General features: G+C 39.6%; 1 protein-coding gene across 3 annotated transcripts; it reads right to left on the bottom strand.

The window, feature by feature from the left end:
* Positions 1-169: 169 nt before the first annotated feature.
* Positions 170-17,699, bottom strand: atad1a (ATPase family AAA domain containing 1a). Of its 3 annotated transcripts, XR_002170076.1 has the most exons (11): positions 17,606-17,699; positions 16,491-16,713; positions 16,315-16,413; positions 14,708-14,828; positions 11,577-11,777; positions 9,868-9,974; positions 9,646-9,735; positions 8,029-8,079; positions 7,762-7,934; positions 6,597-6,797; positions 170-3,030 (listed from the first exon to the last, which is right to left on the bottom strand). XR_002170076.1 is itself a non-coding variant. In XM_019885315.1 (10 exons), the coding sequence occupies exons 2-10, from the start codon at positions 16,659-16,661 to the stop codon at positions 6,668-6,670; spliced, it is 1,143 nt and encodes a 380-aa protein (XP_019740874.1). In that variant the 5' UTR covers positions 16,662-16,713; positions 17,606-17,699; the 3' UTR covers positions 6,360-6,667. The 3 variants fall into 3 exon arrangements, 2 of the variants coding, with proteins under 2 accessions (XP_019740874.1, XP_019740875.1); XM_019885315.1 differs by lacking the exon at positions 170-3,030 and having other exon boundaries at positions 6,360-6,797; XM_019885316.1 differs by lacking the exon at positions 170-3,030 and having other exon boundaries at positions 6,360-6,797; positions 17,644-17,663.
* Positions 17,700-17,982: the final 283 nt, after the last annotated feature.

Below are 17,982 nucleotides of genomic sequence, written 5' to 3'. Positions count from 1 at the left end.
CCAACTATGCCGCCATCTTGGATGAATGAAGTATCCAACTTTCAGTCCAACTTTTGATAGCTTGGCACAACGAATCAAAACTGCACCCAAAATAGCAAAGATGGGCATTACATCAGTACTGACGGAAGGTTCACAGATTTTCTGATCAATGGCGACAAATTTATTTTTAAAATGACAAAGCACTGACAGAACTGGGTTTTCATCCGTCAATGTATGACTAAGCGGGTCAGGTACCGACGGACCTCTCAGTTCCTCACTGACAGAGTGTGAGGACAGTTATACAGCAAGTATTTGTGCAATTTTAATTTGCATTATATTCCAAAGAAAAAGAAGAATCACACCTTTTAATTATTCCATGAATACAGTAGCCTAAATTTTTTGTCAATGAATTCAAGGGGCGTTTTTCATTTCTTAAAGTTTGCAGGACGAAGATGGTCACATGACATTTTCAACCCAGAAATTACACTTCTAAAAAGGTCAACAAGCAAAGCCAAACATGCTGAAAGTTTACCTTCAAGATTGCACTGAGATTATTGAGGAGGGCTAACGTCGGGCAAAGCTTCACTGCCGTGCAAGGACACGGACATTACAGCTGAAAAATCTCCTGGACCTGGACAGGCTGCTGGATTTCAAAATGAGGGTGGCATGCAGCACCCACACACAATGAGTTATCGAGACAAACCAGGATGTATTCATGTTAATAAAATAAATTCCATGACACACAAGTCCCTCTTTAAATAATGCTCTATCAAAAAGTCGCTTTTAATTGACACCGTCAGAGTGAGTTAAGTGTCCGGTTTACAAAAGCGTAACCTTGGAGGGTACTACACCAGTGACAAATGATTGTGTACAATAATGTGCTTTTGCTCTGACATTGAAGTGTCCACAGGGTGCGTTGAGCACAGCCTGACAACGATTGACTTAAAATGTCTCATTAATTCAGATTGTGCCCTCAAAAGAGTAGGCTTTTTTTATTTTAATGTCAGCTTTCAGTGTCCTATTTTTTCGTCCAAGCGCTTCTGTGGCTGTACAGAACCAGATACATGATTGCACATGAGTTGTTTTTTTTTTTAATCACAGAAAAATGCTGAATATTTGAACAAGTGAACAAATCATCCACTGTCCTCCTACCCAACAGCTTACAACTGTTCTCACTGAATCTTATTTGCCAGTGTGAAGCTTCCCAGCCCTTCATAGACTGTATTTAGTTCATTTGACTTTGCAAGGGACCCAGAAAAAGTCCATCATTAGTGAGGCGGCCGCCAGACTCGCCGCTTGCCGATTTCGCCAAGGTTGCTCGAAAATGTATCAAACCACCAAAGCTTTGAGAGCATCGTCAGTCATCAAGTAGACAAGGAGGCATGATATGCTCTATTTTTCCTCATATCTGATGGGGAAGAAAAGGTTGAGACAGTACGACAAGGGCTGAGTGCTGCTGTCCAGATACGCTATGGTCAGACCTAAGTGGCTCCATCAGAATCTGAGCTTTCCACTCCAGCGCAGTCATGGCATCTCAAGCCAGCTGTGATCGAGGAAAGATTCTTCCATCAGCGACTGGGTGCGATCCTCTCAAAGAAGAGTGGAGGAATGGAAACTTGTCACTTCCCCCCATATAAATAGCTCCATGCCACTTTATGAAAAAGTAACGCTGGTTGAGCATTTAAGATCAGAAGCACAAGGTTTCAGAACGTCTGCGGAGAAATAAACATTGCACTTTGCCTCATTTAATGCAGAAGTGTAAATGTCATGCTCCCATTTGTCCATGCAACAGGCTTACACATTCCAACACATCCAGCCTGGGGGGGATGTGAACGTACTTGGCCCGTCAACATGATTAACCGCATTATGTCTTTGCGGAGCGCGAATTAGCTGTAGGTACTCAAATAGACAGACAGTTGAAATGTTCATCGTGGAAACACACCCGGAAAGATTTAATAGATCCTTGGTTACTTGTGATTATCATTATGGTGATACACTATGACCAATGGGAATTGGAGCGCTCCATTAGAGAGGTAATCAACCAAATGAATTTAGGTCCGATGAGACATTCCTTTGCATATGGGAGAGAGAAGATAGCTGGTTGATGATGCAAATCACTTGCTGGTTATGTATTTATTACACCCAATGTTTCTTACATTTGAAAATGCCGGTGAATTCAATGAATGGCTGTATGACGGGTGTCAATAAAGACGGGAGCATTGTAGTCTTTGTAAAGGGACGCTTCGTGAGACAGCTTTCAGGTTGCGCGAGTGTACAACATCGTTCATGGTCACAAGGTGATTGTGAGAGCCAAGCCACCAAGCCACTCTTAAGTTAGTGTGCTCGAACACTAGGAACCAGCTGTCAATCAAAGAAGACATTGGTCTGGGCAGCAAAAGTGACACCTATGTAACGTGGCAAACCCCCTTTAGCAGGAACTGCCTGTAATTCTCACACTGGGGACGGTGGGAATCCATTTTAACATTTTAAATTTGATTTGAATCAACAAAGTCACACTTGCGTGAATCCATGAAAACAGGAACGTGATTATTCGCAAGAGCTTTAAAGGCAATCAACCCCAATTGCCCGTTGTTCGTGACAAAACTGATTTTGATGAGACAAATTTATGCTCAAGAGATCGAGAGAAGAGATGAGGAGCCATTATCACCCTCAAATTGCTGTTGCCGTCATGTGAAAAGCTTTTGCTTCCTGGAAGGTAATTTTTTTAATCCGCAGGTAATTAATAATTCACGACCTCTGACCATTTAGCCAGACAGCTATTCGCGCCTCAGGCGGTAATTTGGAGATATTTACTCTGTCAGCAAGTCTGATAAGAGGCACCGTGTGCGATTTTTGTTGAACGAGACGAGCAATGCAGTGATTCAGACTTTAACAACTTGTTCTTAACTCCAAAAGTACAATAAGAACCCATCAGGGCAAACAAAATCACACAATCCTTGCTGCTTATGATGTTCCAATACAGAGTGTCCACAAAGTCTGGCGAGATTGGAGATAGGAGCAGTCCCCTTGTTCTTCCCTCGACTGCTTTTTCTGGGGGATGCCAAAAGAGAAAGTGTACTCGATGAAGATTACAGATTTCAAGCACATGAGAGAACGCATGACCAGTCAATGTGCTGAAATCCACTGCATTGCAGACCTATTCTGTCGAGTTCACCTGAATTTTGCAAAGCGTATCAAATTATGCCATGAAAATGATGGAAATCCTGTTGAAAATAATATCTATCACCAATACAATTGTTTGGTTTTAAGAGGTAGTTTTGAAATTTTTTTTTTTTACCGTGTATAAAGACTTGACGTGTGATTACAGTGAGACCGTGTATCTTTACACTTTGTTTACTCAAGTATAATGCGGCGTTGACATTTTCACAAAGCAATAACTGAGATAACATTGAAACAGGGAGGAAAAAAAAATATTTGAAAAACGCAATCACTAAATACACCGTGGAGCTCGTGATCAACATGATCTCACAAGATGATCACAGATGACGTTCTGTCATGAACCCAAAGTAGGAAGAATGTTTCCAGTAATTACGATTACTGGTTTGCGTGGTAACAATTTGACATTTAACATGTCATGATGATTTTCTAGCCACAGCAATACCTAATTCTCAATAGATGAATCCCAAAACAAAACTCTGTGCAACATGCTGGGCTCATTGTCACCATAATCCTCTTAAGACACACACACAAAACAAAAAAAAACCCCAGCTCAAATGTCAAGGTGTCTTGGTGAGAAGCAATACAGCTCTAGCGCCCCCACGTGCTTACTTAGAGACAGACAGACAGACAGACACACAAACAGTCATAGAGCTCATGAATGCTTTCCAGATCAAATAACGTGATTGTAAACACGTGCAAACATGAAATGATACAGTACATTGTGATCATACATCAAAGGGAATATTTGAATTTGTGAACTCGTCCTGCATTTCAATTCCAGGCATTTCCCATCCAAATCCGAAGATAAAGCGCAGTGATGAGCTGCCACCCAACAGTTTAACATTAGACGTCTGACAGCAAGTTCACGAGTGTGTAAAAGCATTGATGATGTAAAAGTGTCAGCAACTGCTCACGGTAGCACATTAAAGACAAGATATATGCTGGCTTGCAAAAGTATTCAACCACCCCTTGAACATTTTATTTTACCTTTTGCCACATTTCCGTTTTCAAACATAAAGATATAAAATTGGATTTATTATTATTTTTTTTTTGTGAAGAGTCAACACCAAGTGGGACACAATCGTGAGGTGTAACAAAATTCATATAATATTTTAAACTTTTTTCTTTTAAATAAAAAAACTGAAAAGTGGGACTTTGAACCATTCCACTTTTTTGCTTTATGTTAAGGATCATTGTCTTGTTTGAAGGTAAACCTCCATCCCAATCTGAGGTCTTTGTAGACCTAAACAGGTTTTCTTCCCAAATGGCCTTGCATTCGGCTCCATCCATCGATCTTCCCCTCAACTCAAGCTGTCTTCCCTGTTCCTGCTGAAGAAAAGCATCCCAGACCATGAGGGACGACTGGGTCGTGGTAGGTTTGCAGTGGTCTGATCCGCTCTCCATTTAAAGACGATTGATCGAACAGTGCCCCGCGAGTGTGGAAACCTTTTGAAATCTTTTCATATGCTAATCTTGCTTTAAACTGCTCCTCAACTTCATCCCGAACCTGCCTCTCCATTTCATGGATGGATCGAACAATGCCCCGCGAGATGTGTGAAGCTTTTGAAATCTTTTCAAATGCTAATCTTGCTATAAACTGCTCCTCAACTTTATCCGGAACCTGCCTTGGACTTAATGTTTGCTCCCCAATATTCTTTTAACCGACCTATGACACCATCAGACCATATACTGAGGCTTGACAACACACAACTGGACAGCTTCAGAGGCAGGATTCGCCCCACTACAAAATGATTGGCTGCGACGTTTAGGATATCTCAATAACGTACAGAAATGTTAAAAAGACAAAAAAAAAAAAAAAAGGGCATACCAGTAAATGTTTTTTACAGGACAGGGACAAGATATACACACACGTGCACACAAAGACACTTGCATATATGCTGAACTGATAAAACAACTATGGATAAAATACAAAGACAAATGGGAATGTAAGGGAAACACAAAGTGCAGACAATCAACATTTGATGTCTTTGTTAGAAGTCTGAATGTGACCTTTTGACCAGTAGGGAACACACATTTCAATGCACCATTTAATACTACATACCACATTATATACTTTTTGATTTATGAATCATACTGAAACATTTTTGTTTGAGATGCCACCCTATTCCTGTTATCATAGGTTCTTGAGTGGTGCCCTTTTTGGAACAACACAATCCCACTTTTCCAACAGTATTTGTATTGCTGGTATACAGCAGCAGGCATTTTCTTCTTCAATATCGTCCTTCAATCACCAAGGATATCCTTGTTCCCAATGTGGTCCACCCAGGTTCATTTACATAAAATCACCACACTGGCAGATTGGAAATAATGCATAGTGTCTTTTCGTTGTTACCATGACTCACTATTTTAAAAACAGCAGGCTCATTCATATGCATCAGTGTTCGTCAAGTTCTCTGCATTGAGCTTTTATGATTGAATGTGGGTGTGAAAATTTTATTTTTGTGTGCTAACAGCCTACACGGAGGGTCTCTTCTGAAAAACATGCATTATGGAGCAAGTACATTTTACCAACACATTATTTCCTTTCTACGGAAGCGTGGAACTGCCAATGTGGAGTAAACATTTTGGATTGGCAAATACGTTCCAGCGTAGTTGGAAGGACTTTTGCCTGCTGCCTGAGGACAGCTGGGATAGGCTCCAGCACGCCCCGTGACCCTTGTGAGGGAGGATAAGCGGATCATAAAATGGATGGGTGGACGGATAAGAATAATAACAGTAATCATCGCAATAATAAGAACAACAACACTAACATACAAAGAGGTCATTATTCTTAAACATCTAATCACAGTACCCACTATCGATCTATCCTTCAATCCAATATGAAAAATTTGCACATATGTTTCATAGGCATTATGTAAGAGTTTTAAGAATGTTTGTGCCGACTGTATGTGTATAAATAGTTTCTTTTTTGTTTTGTTGTTTTGCAAGTCAATGACCTGTGGCATTATGGGGAAAAAAAAATCCGTTTAAAAACAAAAAAAACGTTTTGAGCATTTAGCCTACCAGTATGTTCAAACACATTTGCAAGTTTGTTTCAACGCATTTCCGTATATGTTCAAACGTACTTAAATATGTTCAAATGCACTTGGAAATATGTTCAAACGTGTGCATTTGAATGTCAGTATGTCTGAATGTATTTGCAAATGCATTTGAATGTGTTTGCCAGGCAACAATTTTGACTCCACATTGGTAGTTCCACGTTTCTGTACCGTTCTGCTTCTATTCTAATACATAATTTCATCTACTGCTTATGGGTCTTGGGTTTGAGAAAACATGCTCTCATGACAAATACCGTAGTCGTTTTGCACATGGCTCGGAGTTTTCTTGCATAACTCAACAGAGAAGAGTCACAAACTCAGTGAGGCCTCCTGTCCATTGTGCAGAAGAAACAGGTCAAGACAAAAAGAGGCGTGTACCTGATGGGCATCACTGAGATGGGGGGGGGGGGGGGGGGGGGGGGGGGGGGGGGGGGGAGCTTAAAAGACATTTAGTCCAGCGGAACCTCGGGAACAGTCAGTAACATGGTCGCCGTGCCCCGTTTGGACTCCCTCATCTTGTCCAGGCCAAAGAGGAGGTCGAGCTGGGTGATTGGTCGCAATCTATCCTCATCCACGGGTCTGCAGAACCCAACATCAAAAATTACTAACAACACACAGCCAGAGGTATGAATGGTTCGGTTTACAGTTTTACAATGAGAACACAGATAATCCAATAGTTTTTCAAACAAGAGTCATTATTTTGCTTTTACATAGATAACATTTGCTCGATATTGACATTGTCAGAAACGACCTTCAACGATTTATTATTGTATTTGTGCCTGTAGTTTACAGTGGTGTGGACAAAAGTAGTGAATGCATTCGTTCATTAATTCGGATAATGCAACTCAAAAAGTGAAACTCGTCAAGTCAAACTCAAAACACTCCTACCTCATATCGTCTTTCACCATTTTGATTTTGTTTCTTAGCCCATATATGGCATTATCCTTTGTCTGTTAGCATTTAGCTAGTAGCCTTTCCTAAAGCAAATTTATGTGGTTGGTTTAAATACATGTGTAATTCACTATACCTTATATTTAGTTTGACAGTAAACTTCAAGTGGGAGTGGCTATAAACAGCTTGAAGCAAACGACTGGCCTTTTTTTTTTTTTTTTAATATTGTTGACTATCTGCAAATTGCTTGCTGGAGAGCATATTGAGCGCATGCAGCTTTGTCACGTGATCACCTGAGTGTGCACCATGACGTACGGCAAAACTTAATGACTGCCGAATTGAAGTGCACAGAAAACGGAGCAATTTTGTGACTTTATTATTGAGTTATTTTTGCCCATCGAGCCATGACATCCACCACTTCAACTGCTGTCTGCGGAGGTTAAACTTGCCTGTGATGGTGACGTTTATTTATATATAGCAGAGCGGGCGTTCCGTAACGTGCAAGCAAAAGGTGAGCATGGAACTTTATAATAAACCTTATTGTGTGTTAATTCACAATTCGTGATTTCACCTTGCATCAAGCATGGATTTGAGACTGCTGCTGTGAAGCAAATAAGAAGCTGAGCTGATTTGCGGTGGGTGTGGCTCATACGTTTCGTCTTCCTGGACCTCTCCTAACTGCTGGGCGATCTGCCTCATCTGTTCCTTGCGGACGTAGTCTCGAACTCTGTACATGGCGGTGTCGCGGCAAAGTTCCCGCAAGTCGCTGCCCGAGTATCCGTCTGTCTTCTCAGCGATCTCTTTCAGATTAATAGTGGCGCTCAGCTGCCCAACAGAAAGCAGGATGGTAACATGACAGAATAATTGTAAGGCAGTCTTTAAAGTCCACTGTGCTTTTTTCACGCATAAATCACCTTACATTTTCTTCCGCTAATATCAGCCGCAGGATGTCATGTCTTTGTTTTGAGTCCTGCAGAAAAAGCAAAATAAAGGACAATTTTTAGTGGCGGTGTTATATTAGTGCTGGATGATTACGGAAAATATAACAATCCTATTTTGATTGAGATTGAAATCATGCTTATTAAAACGATGATTTGATTTCAAAACGTGGCAACTAAAACTCTTCTCAAAACTATCATCACGGCCCGTACATCCCCGCACGTTGACCATTTTAATCTTGTCCACTCTAATAATCTGTTTTTACAAATGACTTTGTAAATGTCATGTGAAATTCAAGGGTCTTGCATTTTAATTTTGCAGCGACATCTATGCCTTGCATCGATGCATGGATTGGAGCATTAAATAACCATGACCCTCATCTCTGTATCACATTTATTCTTCTTATTTTCACAAATCTTGGGATCTAACATGGGATTTCGGGGATTGTATTTTCGTGCCATGTGGAAAGTGTTCTGGTAAAAAATGTGGATCTTTGCATCCTTGAATTACCGGTATGAGAAAAGGAAAAGTCTGTGAATCGATGAAAACTCAACTTAAATATAACTTGAAAGGAGAACAAGAAAACATGTAAGAAAGTAAATAAGACTATATTACATTAATAGCAATTAGAAAGAACAAATGCCGGCTGTTCTTGTGTCTTTTGGCCTCTTAGGGACAGCGTACTGCCGTGCATGGATGGAGTACACACCTTGAATGACAACAGCAGATCCATCCATCCATCCATCCATCCATCCATCCATTTTCAACACGTTCTGCAAATTCATCGTTTTTCTTCAATTGAAACGTTTTAAACATCAATAGAAGCCAAAATTGAAATCAGGATTTGAATTTTCATGAATCGTCCGGCCCTATAGTGTATCACATAAATCCCAATGAACATTTTATTAAATAAATACACTGGCCATGACGGATCTTGTCAGTTTTCAATTCCAAAAAGTTATTGCTTAAAGGTGTTTGTGGATGACCATATGATTATTTCTAACCAGGCATGGCAAGAACTAAAATCTGTTCATTCTGTAGTCATCGTTTCATCATTAAATAATGATGTTCCCTAAAAAAGGACAGTGTTAACTCAGTGAAGAGTGTCCCAAGTGTCGTGCTTTCATCTCCCTTGTCATGCCTGGTGGAAGATTTTCTTCCCCAAAAGCAATAATCAAGGGTTAATTGTTTTGATTTCTACTACTATCTTGAAGGCACTCTCTCCTAATCCACAAGCGGCCCCCTGCGTCCCTCCCCCTCTACTTTTCTGCAGCATGATTCTGGCTGATGGCTTACACTTGCTGCCACCTGCTGGACAGATCTTAAATCATTTCCAAAACAGACAAGCCTCATCCTGAGTCGGAGCCCGAGTTAGACCCTTCCTCACACTATCACGATGACGCAAAAAAACCGCAAAAGACGTAAAAATACATGATGGATAGGTGGCCGTAGTGTTTTTTTTATACGTCATGGGGAATTAAAGAGTTAAGTGTTTGTGTATTTACAGTATGTATTGTACAGTAACGATACTGTTCAATATTCTTCTGAATATACAATATTTCACAGATTGAACATGCTTTTGCAAGGAAGTTCTTACAGGAAGGCCAATGTGAAACGTGGTGGGCATTCTGCGTAGGATAGCAGGATCTACATCTTGTGGTCGGTTTGTTGCCCCCATGACCATCACCTAAAATAGACACAATGATACAGCAATGATAGCGCTAAGAGCCGTTGATAGAGAACAACAATGATCTGGGTGCAACTCCAAACAGACACAAGCAGCTTTAGTCACAGAGTGTGAGTAAGTGCTTGTATTTACCTGGGTGGCTGAGGAAGTTTCCATGCCATCCCACAAGCTCATGAACTGGGCCTTCATCATGGCAGTAGCTTCGTGATCAAGGCTGGAGCGGTTCCTGAGAAATGATTCTGATGAACAAAAAAAATCAAAAATTCATACACCTGAAGATCAAAGTGGGATTACAATAATTGCTACCGTTTGACAGAACTATGATTGGAATTCTGGAGTTAGGAACAATACCCTGGTACGTTTTCCCATGTGTTCAAGTACACCGTAAGAGTAACCCAACTCAATTTTGAGGGCATCACCAGATCCAGAACATGGTGCGCCTTTCTTTCTTTTTTTCCCCTCCCCACACTTTATTTCTCATAGAGTAAAAAAAAAAAATGCAATCATGGATATGCATTGTCACTGTCAACTAAGATTATTATTATTACTATTTTTTAACCACAATATATATTTTTTATTTCAGAGAATGAATGATTGAACTCTACAACTTTAGCCTCACGCATGTGCTATCTAGACAGAGCAGATACACACTTTTTTTTTTCAATTGTTTTTGTGACACAGATAAACACGGCAACACTGCAGAGGCGTTTCCTATGATCGAGCCACTCGGTTCCCAGAGGGCATTGCGTGGTGTAATACAAAGTTACAAAGACGTCAATTCCTGTCATTCATTCATGTGTGTGTGTGGATATTTTATATATTTTATTTTTTCTATAAGGGTGCCTTGAGGTGTCAAAATTACCTCTTAAAAATATGTGGAAATTCAAACTGGCCATTTCCCGTCATGGTGTAAAAAGAACCTTTCTTTCCAAAAGTCACATCATTCTGATGCTCATCAATGCATTCTCCCATGCTGCAGAAAATGCAACTTGAGTCTCAGCTACTGGGTGAAATTTACAGAGGAAAATGATGACGGAAGTGCGTTTAAAATAACGACAGACTGACTGACTGATGATTACAGGTTGGTTCAACTTGAAAGCATTACGGACTGACAATGACGGATGGGTGCCCAGGCCACAGACGGATGACGAGTGGCGTACTGACAAAATTTTGTAAATTGCCCACCTGGTATAGTGATATCACTGAACAGCAACACGGAGGAGATTCATGCATCCTCAGTTAAGATACCGGCAGAAACAAGCAGTCAATTTAGCATTTAACTGGAGGAGGAAGTTGTTCATGTGATATCAAAGAGAGACTCAAGATTTTACCTCTAATTTATTGGCATATTTGTCCGATATAGCATTTGACGGAAATAAAAAGATCTCTGTGAAGTGTTAGATTTTTTTTGTTTGTTTCTTTGCAGTTTTAAGTTCTTTGCAGTCAATTGGCATTTTTAAACTGTTGTGCATAATATTTGGAATTGTGTATTTTTTTTGTAATTTTGTAAAACAACTCATTGTGGGGACTTTGTGCAACACTTATATTAATGAAACTGTTTAACTGTAAATCACTATTGAGGAAAATCAGAAAAACAGAATATGGCTAATCTGGAACCCACTGTATTGTAATTTGATCAAGCATTTGTGAGCATTTGGACTTTGTATATAACAATCTTTACTTTGACTTCCTGTGGTTAAGCGTGAATCTTGATATATGCAGCTATTTTCATCCCGCCATCGATGGAGTGACAATATTGCTCGCTATATGTACAGTATACATACAAAAGTAAACATTTTCTAAAATACGTGCTTGAGAGGCATCCTGTTTGATCCACTCACCAATTTCATCAATAAAAATGATACATGGTTGTAGTTTGACCGCCAATGAAAAGACAGCAGCTGTGAGCTTTTGCGATTCGCCATACCACATATCGGTCAGCGTCGATGCCTGCAGGTTGATAAACTTGCAGCCAGAAGCTTTGGCTGTTGCCTTAGCAATCATGGTTTTGCCACAGCCTGGAGGACCAAACAACAAAACACCTGCAAGGACAAAACAGTCACAGGTCTTACTCATTTTACATTATTCTAGTGAGCTCTTTGCTGTTCTTTAAAACAAAATGTAAATGTGTATTACTACAACTACAACAAGCCATTGTACTGTTGCAAGTGCAGTGATACACACATGTATATATATATATATATATATATATATATATATATACACACACACACACACACACACACACACACACACACACATAGATATACTGCACATATACATATATGTAGATATACACATAGACATAGATGTACATACACACATATACATACATGTACATATACACATATACATATAAAACAAACGTACACACGTGCGCACACACACACGCACGCACGCACGCACGCACGCACGCACGCACGCACACACACACACACACACACACGTCTTTCCAGGATTTGGAAGAAAACAACACCATTTTCAATAACTTTGCAGAACAGAACATTTTTTTCAGGCTGGCTTGGGTCCCATGAGTTTACGCTTTTCACAGAGTAGATACACAAAACATGGAGACTAAAAATGGTACAAGGCTCACAGAGCACACATTTTGGGGGTTGTCTAATCCCTACACAAAACTTGGAGGCAAACAGAAAAAAAAGGTAGTGACTGTTTGAATCTCGGGCTTGGCTGATACGGATTTTTGGAGACCAAGGCTGAGTCTGATATTTGGCAGAAAACAACCGAGATAACTGAGTCATCGGCCAATTAACTTAAAAATAAATAATGAAACAAATAACTTGCTGTTTGGGTCACTTAAGACTTACAAGAACCAAGATTAGAATTACAGGCAGCACATGTGACTGCTTGGCAATACTTTGCCCTGTTTAATTTGAGAGCGGAGAGGAATTTTCAAGTACAAAAGATACAAACTTGGTGGCACCTGATTAATTTATCTTTCGATTTAGGCCATGGATGTGCGCACTACATAAGCGACATAATGAGCAGAGTTACTGGCAAAATATTATGCATGATGCCTTTTAACGTTAAATCCAATTTCTTCTCCTCCATTATTTTTTTTTGAAGTGTGACTTGAAAATAAAAACCACAGATGCCTCCCTCAGACATCAAAACGCGTCACTTGTCTTTTTTTTTTTCCTTTGGTAGGGGAGTGGGGGATTATTTAACAGCAATTCATTCTAAGTGTGGTTAAGCGGCCCATATGCCGCAATTGCCCATCCCTGCTCCAATTAATTTGTGCTGCCTTGCGTGTATGATCAAAAGAGTGCTTTGGTCCGGTGTCTCAGTGGTATTAGCTGGTGGCCTCTGCTCACATTTTGAAAGTAACGCCTCACAAACAACGGCAGGGACGGCGAAGGCGAGGAGGCCCACAGATCACCCCTGCGGCAGATCAGCTCTCACCTCCGTCTCGTTAAAAATTCTCGGTATGGCGTTGGCTTTTCATGTTTCCTGCATGGTGTGTCCCATCTCAAACTGTAAAATATTTTCATAGTCCATCAAACCTGAAATGTTCACTGCACATATGTACAATTTGCTTGTCCTTGTGCACACCAGGAGCTCGACAAAATGTGTGTAACTTTTTCGTGGAAATTTTGAAATAAGATGCCAGTGTGCCTCCTTGTGGGTTGTTTCTGGTCAAACCCTTGCAAATTTTTGTAGTGCATTGTGAAATCGTTTTTCTTTGTGTTCTCTTCATTGTTGAACATCTGATTTATAATCCGGCTTGTAAATCTGCACACATATTGTGTCTTGTTGGCCTCAACATGGATGTACCCGTGTTATTGAAAATGTTGCCATAAAAGTGGAATATATTAATATAAATTAATCAATTACTACCAATCAAGCCACACAAGTAAAATTAATGAAGCCTTCCTTTAACTAGGAAGAGGGGATATTGGAGGCACTTGCCTGTAAGGCTGTCATTAAAACGAGTTGATCTAATATTTGCAGCTGCTGTTATCGTACTCAGGCTGGATTTAGGCTCTACACTGCATATTTCAAGTGACACAATTCAGATTTATTGCAAGAGGAACAATTCATGTAATCATGGAAGTGTAAATAGAAAAAAATGCATCGGAATCAGATAACTTTTCATTGGAAACAGCCATCTTCCAATTGCATGCTTATGATACAGTATGTGCCGGATACAGTATCTGCCAATATGTGTGCAGAGTAAATGCACTCATCAGATATAGCAAATTGACAATGACAGAGTTTGAAGAAAAAATACAGCGATCTACACAACAATAAAAGCATGGGCGAGTAATATGATATAAATACACTACATCAGAGTCGGCAATGGAGGTCAAACTCATTTAAAAAAATGGGGGAAGCGTCAGCCCTAGCCAACTGAACATTTTGTAATGTTTAATATTTGTATTGTTTATTTGTTCCATTTTGTCACTGCTCTGTGTTTACGTTTGTGGTGCATTTCCACATCTGCGTTTGCAGGTTGTTTCATGTGTTCTATCAGTGTAAACACAGCCATATCGGCCGCGTCACCGGAAATGTACACACACTCTGATATAGGCATTAAAGCGGAAAGAGGCACTTGGACCTGCATTGGGTATAAATCCAGCCTCATTTTATAATTCATCAAAATGTTTTTTGCCCAGCTTTGTTTGTAATGGTGTAAAGGAAAGTGCAACAACAATAACAGTAAATAGATCTGAAGCGGTAGAACTGGAAAGTCGATCAAGCTGGCACAAGACAAGGGCAAACCTGACAGAACTGCACTTGCCAAGGGGATGTTGCCTCCCCGAAAATACAGTATCGTGTTATATTAGCTCTGTTATATTTGCTTCAAGCTTATGCTGTAAAATAGCCTGTGACCACATTATTTCTGTATATGGGTGTTGAAATTATTTCACATCGAAGTATAATCTTCTGTCCAGAGTGCAATGAGATTTTCCAATGGTTGTCCATTGTTCTGTTTACAACATGAACGAGTTACCTTTTGGTGGCTGAAAGAGTTTGGATCCAGCCAAAAGGTGTCTTTTCTGAAAGGGCAGAATGACTGTGTCTTGTAGCTCATTGATTATCTCATCAAGACCTGCAATATCTCTCCAGGACACCTGCAGCGAGACAAAGTATTGTTAAAAGCGGAGAATTTGTCCCTCTAAGAGCAATTAGGTTGCACACTAAAAACTGTCCTGCCATTGAATTTATTTTGCTCAGAACGAGGGCTGAATGAATCTTATTTCAATTGTTTTCCTCAAGATTGTGACTGCGGTTTAATATGTATATTTTTTATGGGTCCTGTTCGGCTGCTGAATAATGCAGAATGGAGGATCTGTAATGTATGCTTTTTATGCTGGAAGAGTTTTTCGGTATAATAGTAGAGTTTAGTATACTGCCACTGAGGCAATTTTTTTTTTCAGGGTCTTCTTCTAATGCAGGTATCCAGACTGCTCCTCAATGGCTGTATTTTGTCCCGAAAACTTGAGACAGTGCAACTACATTTTTCATTGACTTGTGCAAGTGTGGCCAATAAATCTGCAGAATTTAATTCTTGAATATATATTTTTTTATTGCGGAAAATGTTCTGCTCCACTCTTTTGCCCATTTATCAGCAATAAAGTGAAAATTATTACAAAGGTGAGTATTTACTTCGCAAGTCAATTTGTGATTCATCTGTAATAAAAACTATTTGTATTTCCAAAATTACATGAATGTATAGCAATGTATTTGTTAATTTCTGTTCACAAATTATTTAGGAATTGCTTTTATATTGAAGTTTATCAGTTCAGTCTTTGTGCATGTGAAGAACATGCTTTTTAGAATTAACGAGCCATCAATCGGCAAGAAGTTTCTGTGACATTTGATCACTCTGATTGGCTGATAGCAAGCGACTCAGAAATGTATTTGCTTTTTTTTTTTGAAACCATGATTGTGGATGATATGTTAAACAATGACTTATTAGTCATGTTTATTCAGTTCAATTCAATGTTCAGTGAGTATAAATCGTGGTAATCTCAACATATGCCTGTGTGCACGCATTCCTTTTCATGCATGTCCATAAATTTTGTTGCTAATCTAGTACGTATACGTCATATCTGACCAGTGGCCACGCCATTAAAACACTTTATTCTGCCACTAGGGTGAAATGCTGCTTTGGGTGGATGAGTGAGTGAGTGAGTGAGTGAGTGAGTGAGTGAGTGAGTGAGTGAGTGAGTGAGTGAGTGAGTGAGTGAGATGCTTCAGGGGAGGTAGTAACATTTGTTGCTTGATTTGACGGTAATGTCAGCCTGTTTTTTTTTTTTTCTCCCGTCCCTGGTCAACACCCAAATTGCAGCCTTTGCTATTTGAAAATTCCATTATGCTACTTCGCAATTTCGTTTTGATTTATTGTTCAGTCCAACTCAAAACTGGAGCAGAATATAACTAACGCCAAACAATATACTGTAATGCAGTTGGGTGTTCGAAAACCCCGCAAACCAACACCCCAATGATTGATACAATGTTCAATTAATACATTTCTTACAGTGTACAACAAATGATATTATTTAATTGAGGCCTTAAGAGTCTTCATTCTTGATTTATGAGGATTTTAACCATTACCTTCATTGTTTGTGGATCCACTAGTTGTGATGCGATGTTCATCTCATACTCAGTGAGTTTGACGCCCTCAACACCAATCCTCTTCATAAGCTGTTCTGCCTGGGAGCACATTGGTCCAGATGCTCTTAAAGTAGCACATTTGGTTTTAATTTTAACAATGAAAACAAGACAAATACCCTTTTTTTGGCTTGGCTTTTCTGTTTAGCAGTGGGGTCCATTGCTTCCACAATCCATTTGATGCTGTAGTAGGTGGCTGCTCCAAAGATCGTCAGCCTCAACAGCATGCTCACCACCTCAGTCCTGGTCAATGGCCGGAGCAGAGCTTCTCGAGGAAGATCTTTTAGCATCGTGGCTGGCTGATATCAGTCCATTCACTTAATGAAGTAGAGAGAAGTACAACTACAAAGACAAATTTGGAAAACACCATAGTGGAGGGGTCACCAACATTTTCAAATGAGAACAACATTTTGGGTTCTGATTGATGCATCGGGATACCAGTGTGATATATTTGATCAGTGTATCTTGAATCAAATGTGATATATGTTAAAATGTAAATATTATTCACCCATGTGAATACATTGATCATCGTGATGATTTCTTGCTATTTTTTAATATTTAACAAGATAGTTAAATTTAACAAGGATTTAACAAGATAGGAAAACGATAAATGTCAATATGCAACACTATATTTCTATAAATCCCAGCAAGTGTTGACATTTTGAAATAATCCCTTGCACAACATTCCTCGGAAATCACAATGTCCTATCAATAAGCATTTTTTTTAATAACAGGGCAGCTGGTTACTCATGTAGTCTATGTTGATGACCCGTGCTGTAGTTTAACACAGATGGCGTGTGATGCATGCTCGCACTATGAATTGCATTTATGGCCCATAGCCTTGGTGAATCCCACAAATGCACGCTTTAATATTTAGTCGTGAAATGTTCCTAAAATAAAATTGGACGTTAAATACCGTGGACAAACATATTAACACAAATAATAAATAAGCCTACACGTCAACATCAAATTTACACATTAAAGCGGTGTTTGACATTCATCCAGTTTAGTGCGATTTAAGGTGCAAGGTTGGGTATTTATTATAAATTCGTCTTCAACACTGGCAACATCTTAACCTTGCATCTTCGAGGAAACTGCGGCGAACAAACAGCGCGCGTTCAGTAATGTGTCATTATCATCGTTAACATCACGAGAGCAAGTTAAACATGGTTCAATCTTTTTTTTTTTTTTTTATGCAACGCTGTACGCAAAACCTGAAAGTTGTCAGTCTTACCAAATAAGATTATATGATGTAAACACGCAGGTACCTACGGTGCATCACGCATGTTCGACCGAGAGAAACACGAACTTCAGTTGGTTCCGGGGCTTTCTCTGCTTCTTCCGTTTATTGGAACAAAAAGCCGCCACTGGGTGGCAGAAATAGCACAGAGGTTAAAGTTCCAGCACCGAGGACAGCGTTCAAATACAGTACTGCACTGAAATGACACGTGATGGATATATCGAGCAGGACATGCATTGTTTATCATATCGCAAACAAACAAAAAACAATATATTGTATGGTATTGTATTACAGTATGATAATAAGCACAGTGCCAAGAGATAACTGAGATTTGAGGGTGGGGAGTGGTGTGCCCCGATGAAACAGTTCAA

The sequence above is a fragment of the Hippocampus comes genome, unplaced genomic scaffold, assembly GCF_001891065.2.
Source record: "Hippocampus comes isolate QL1 unplaced genomic scaffold, H_comes_QL1_v1.1 scaffold45, whole genome shotgun sequence".
In the NCBI taxonomy this organism is placed as follows: domain Eukaryota; kingdom Metazoa; phylum Chordata; class Actinopteri; order Syngnathiformes; family Syngnathidae; genus Hippocampus; species Hippocampus comes.
The sequence above is the reverse complement of the archived record's forward strand: the minus strand, read 5'-3'. Positions and strand labels throughout refer to the sequence as shown.

Bases quoted from the DNA above. Each gene is read 5' to 3' on its own strand.
- atad1a (XM_019885315.1), bottom strand. From the start codon at position 16,661: ATGCTAAAAGATCTTCCTCGAGAAGCTCTGCTCCGGCCATTGACCAGG. The intron at 11,778-14,707 runs GTAACTCGTTCA...TTGTCCTTGCAG, and splicing joins ACTCTTTCAGCCACCAAAAG to GTGTTTTGTTGTTTGGTCCT. The intron at 8,080-9,645 runs GTAAGAACTTCC...CTTTTTCTGCAG, and splicing joins CGTTTCACATTGGCCTTCCT to GACTCAAAACAAAGACATGA.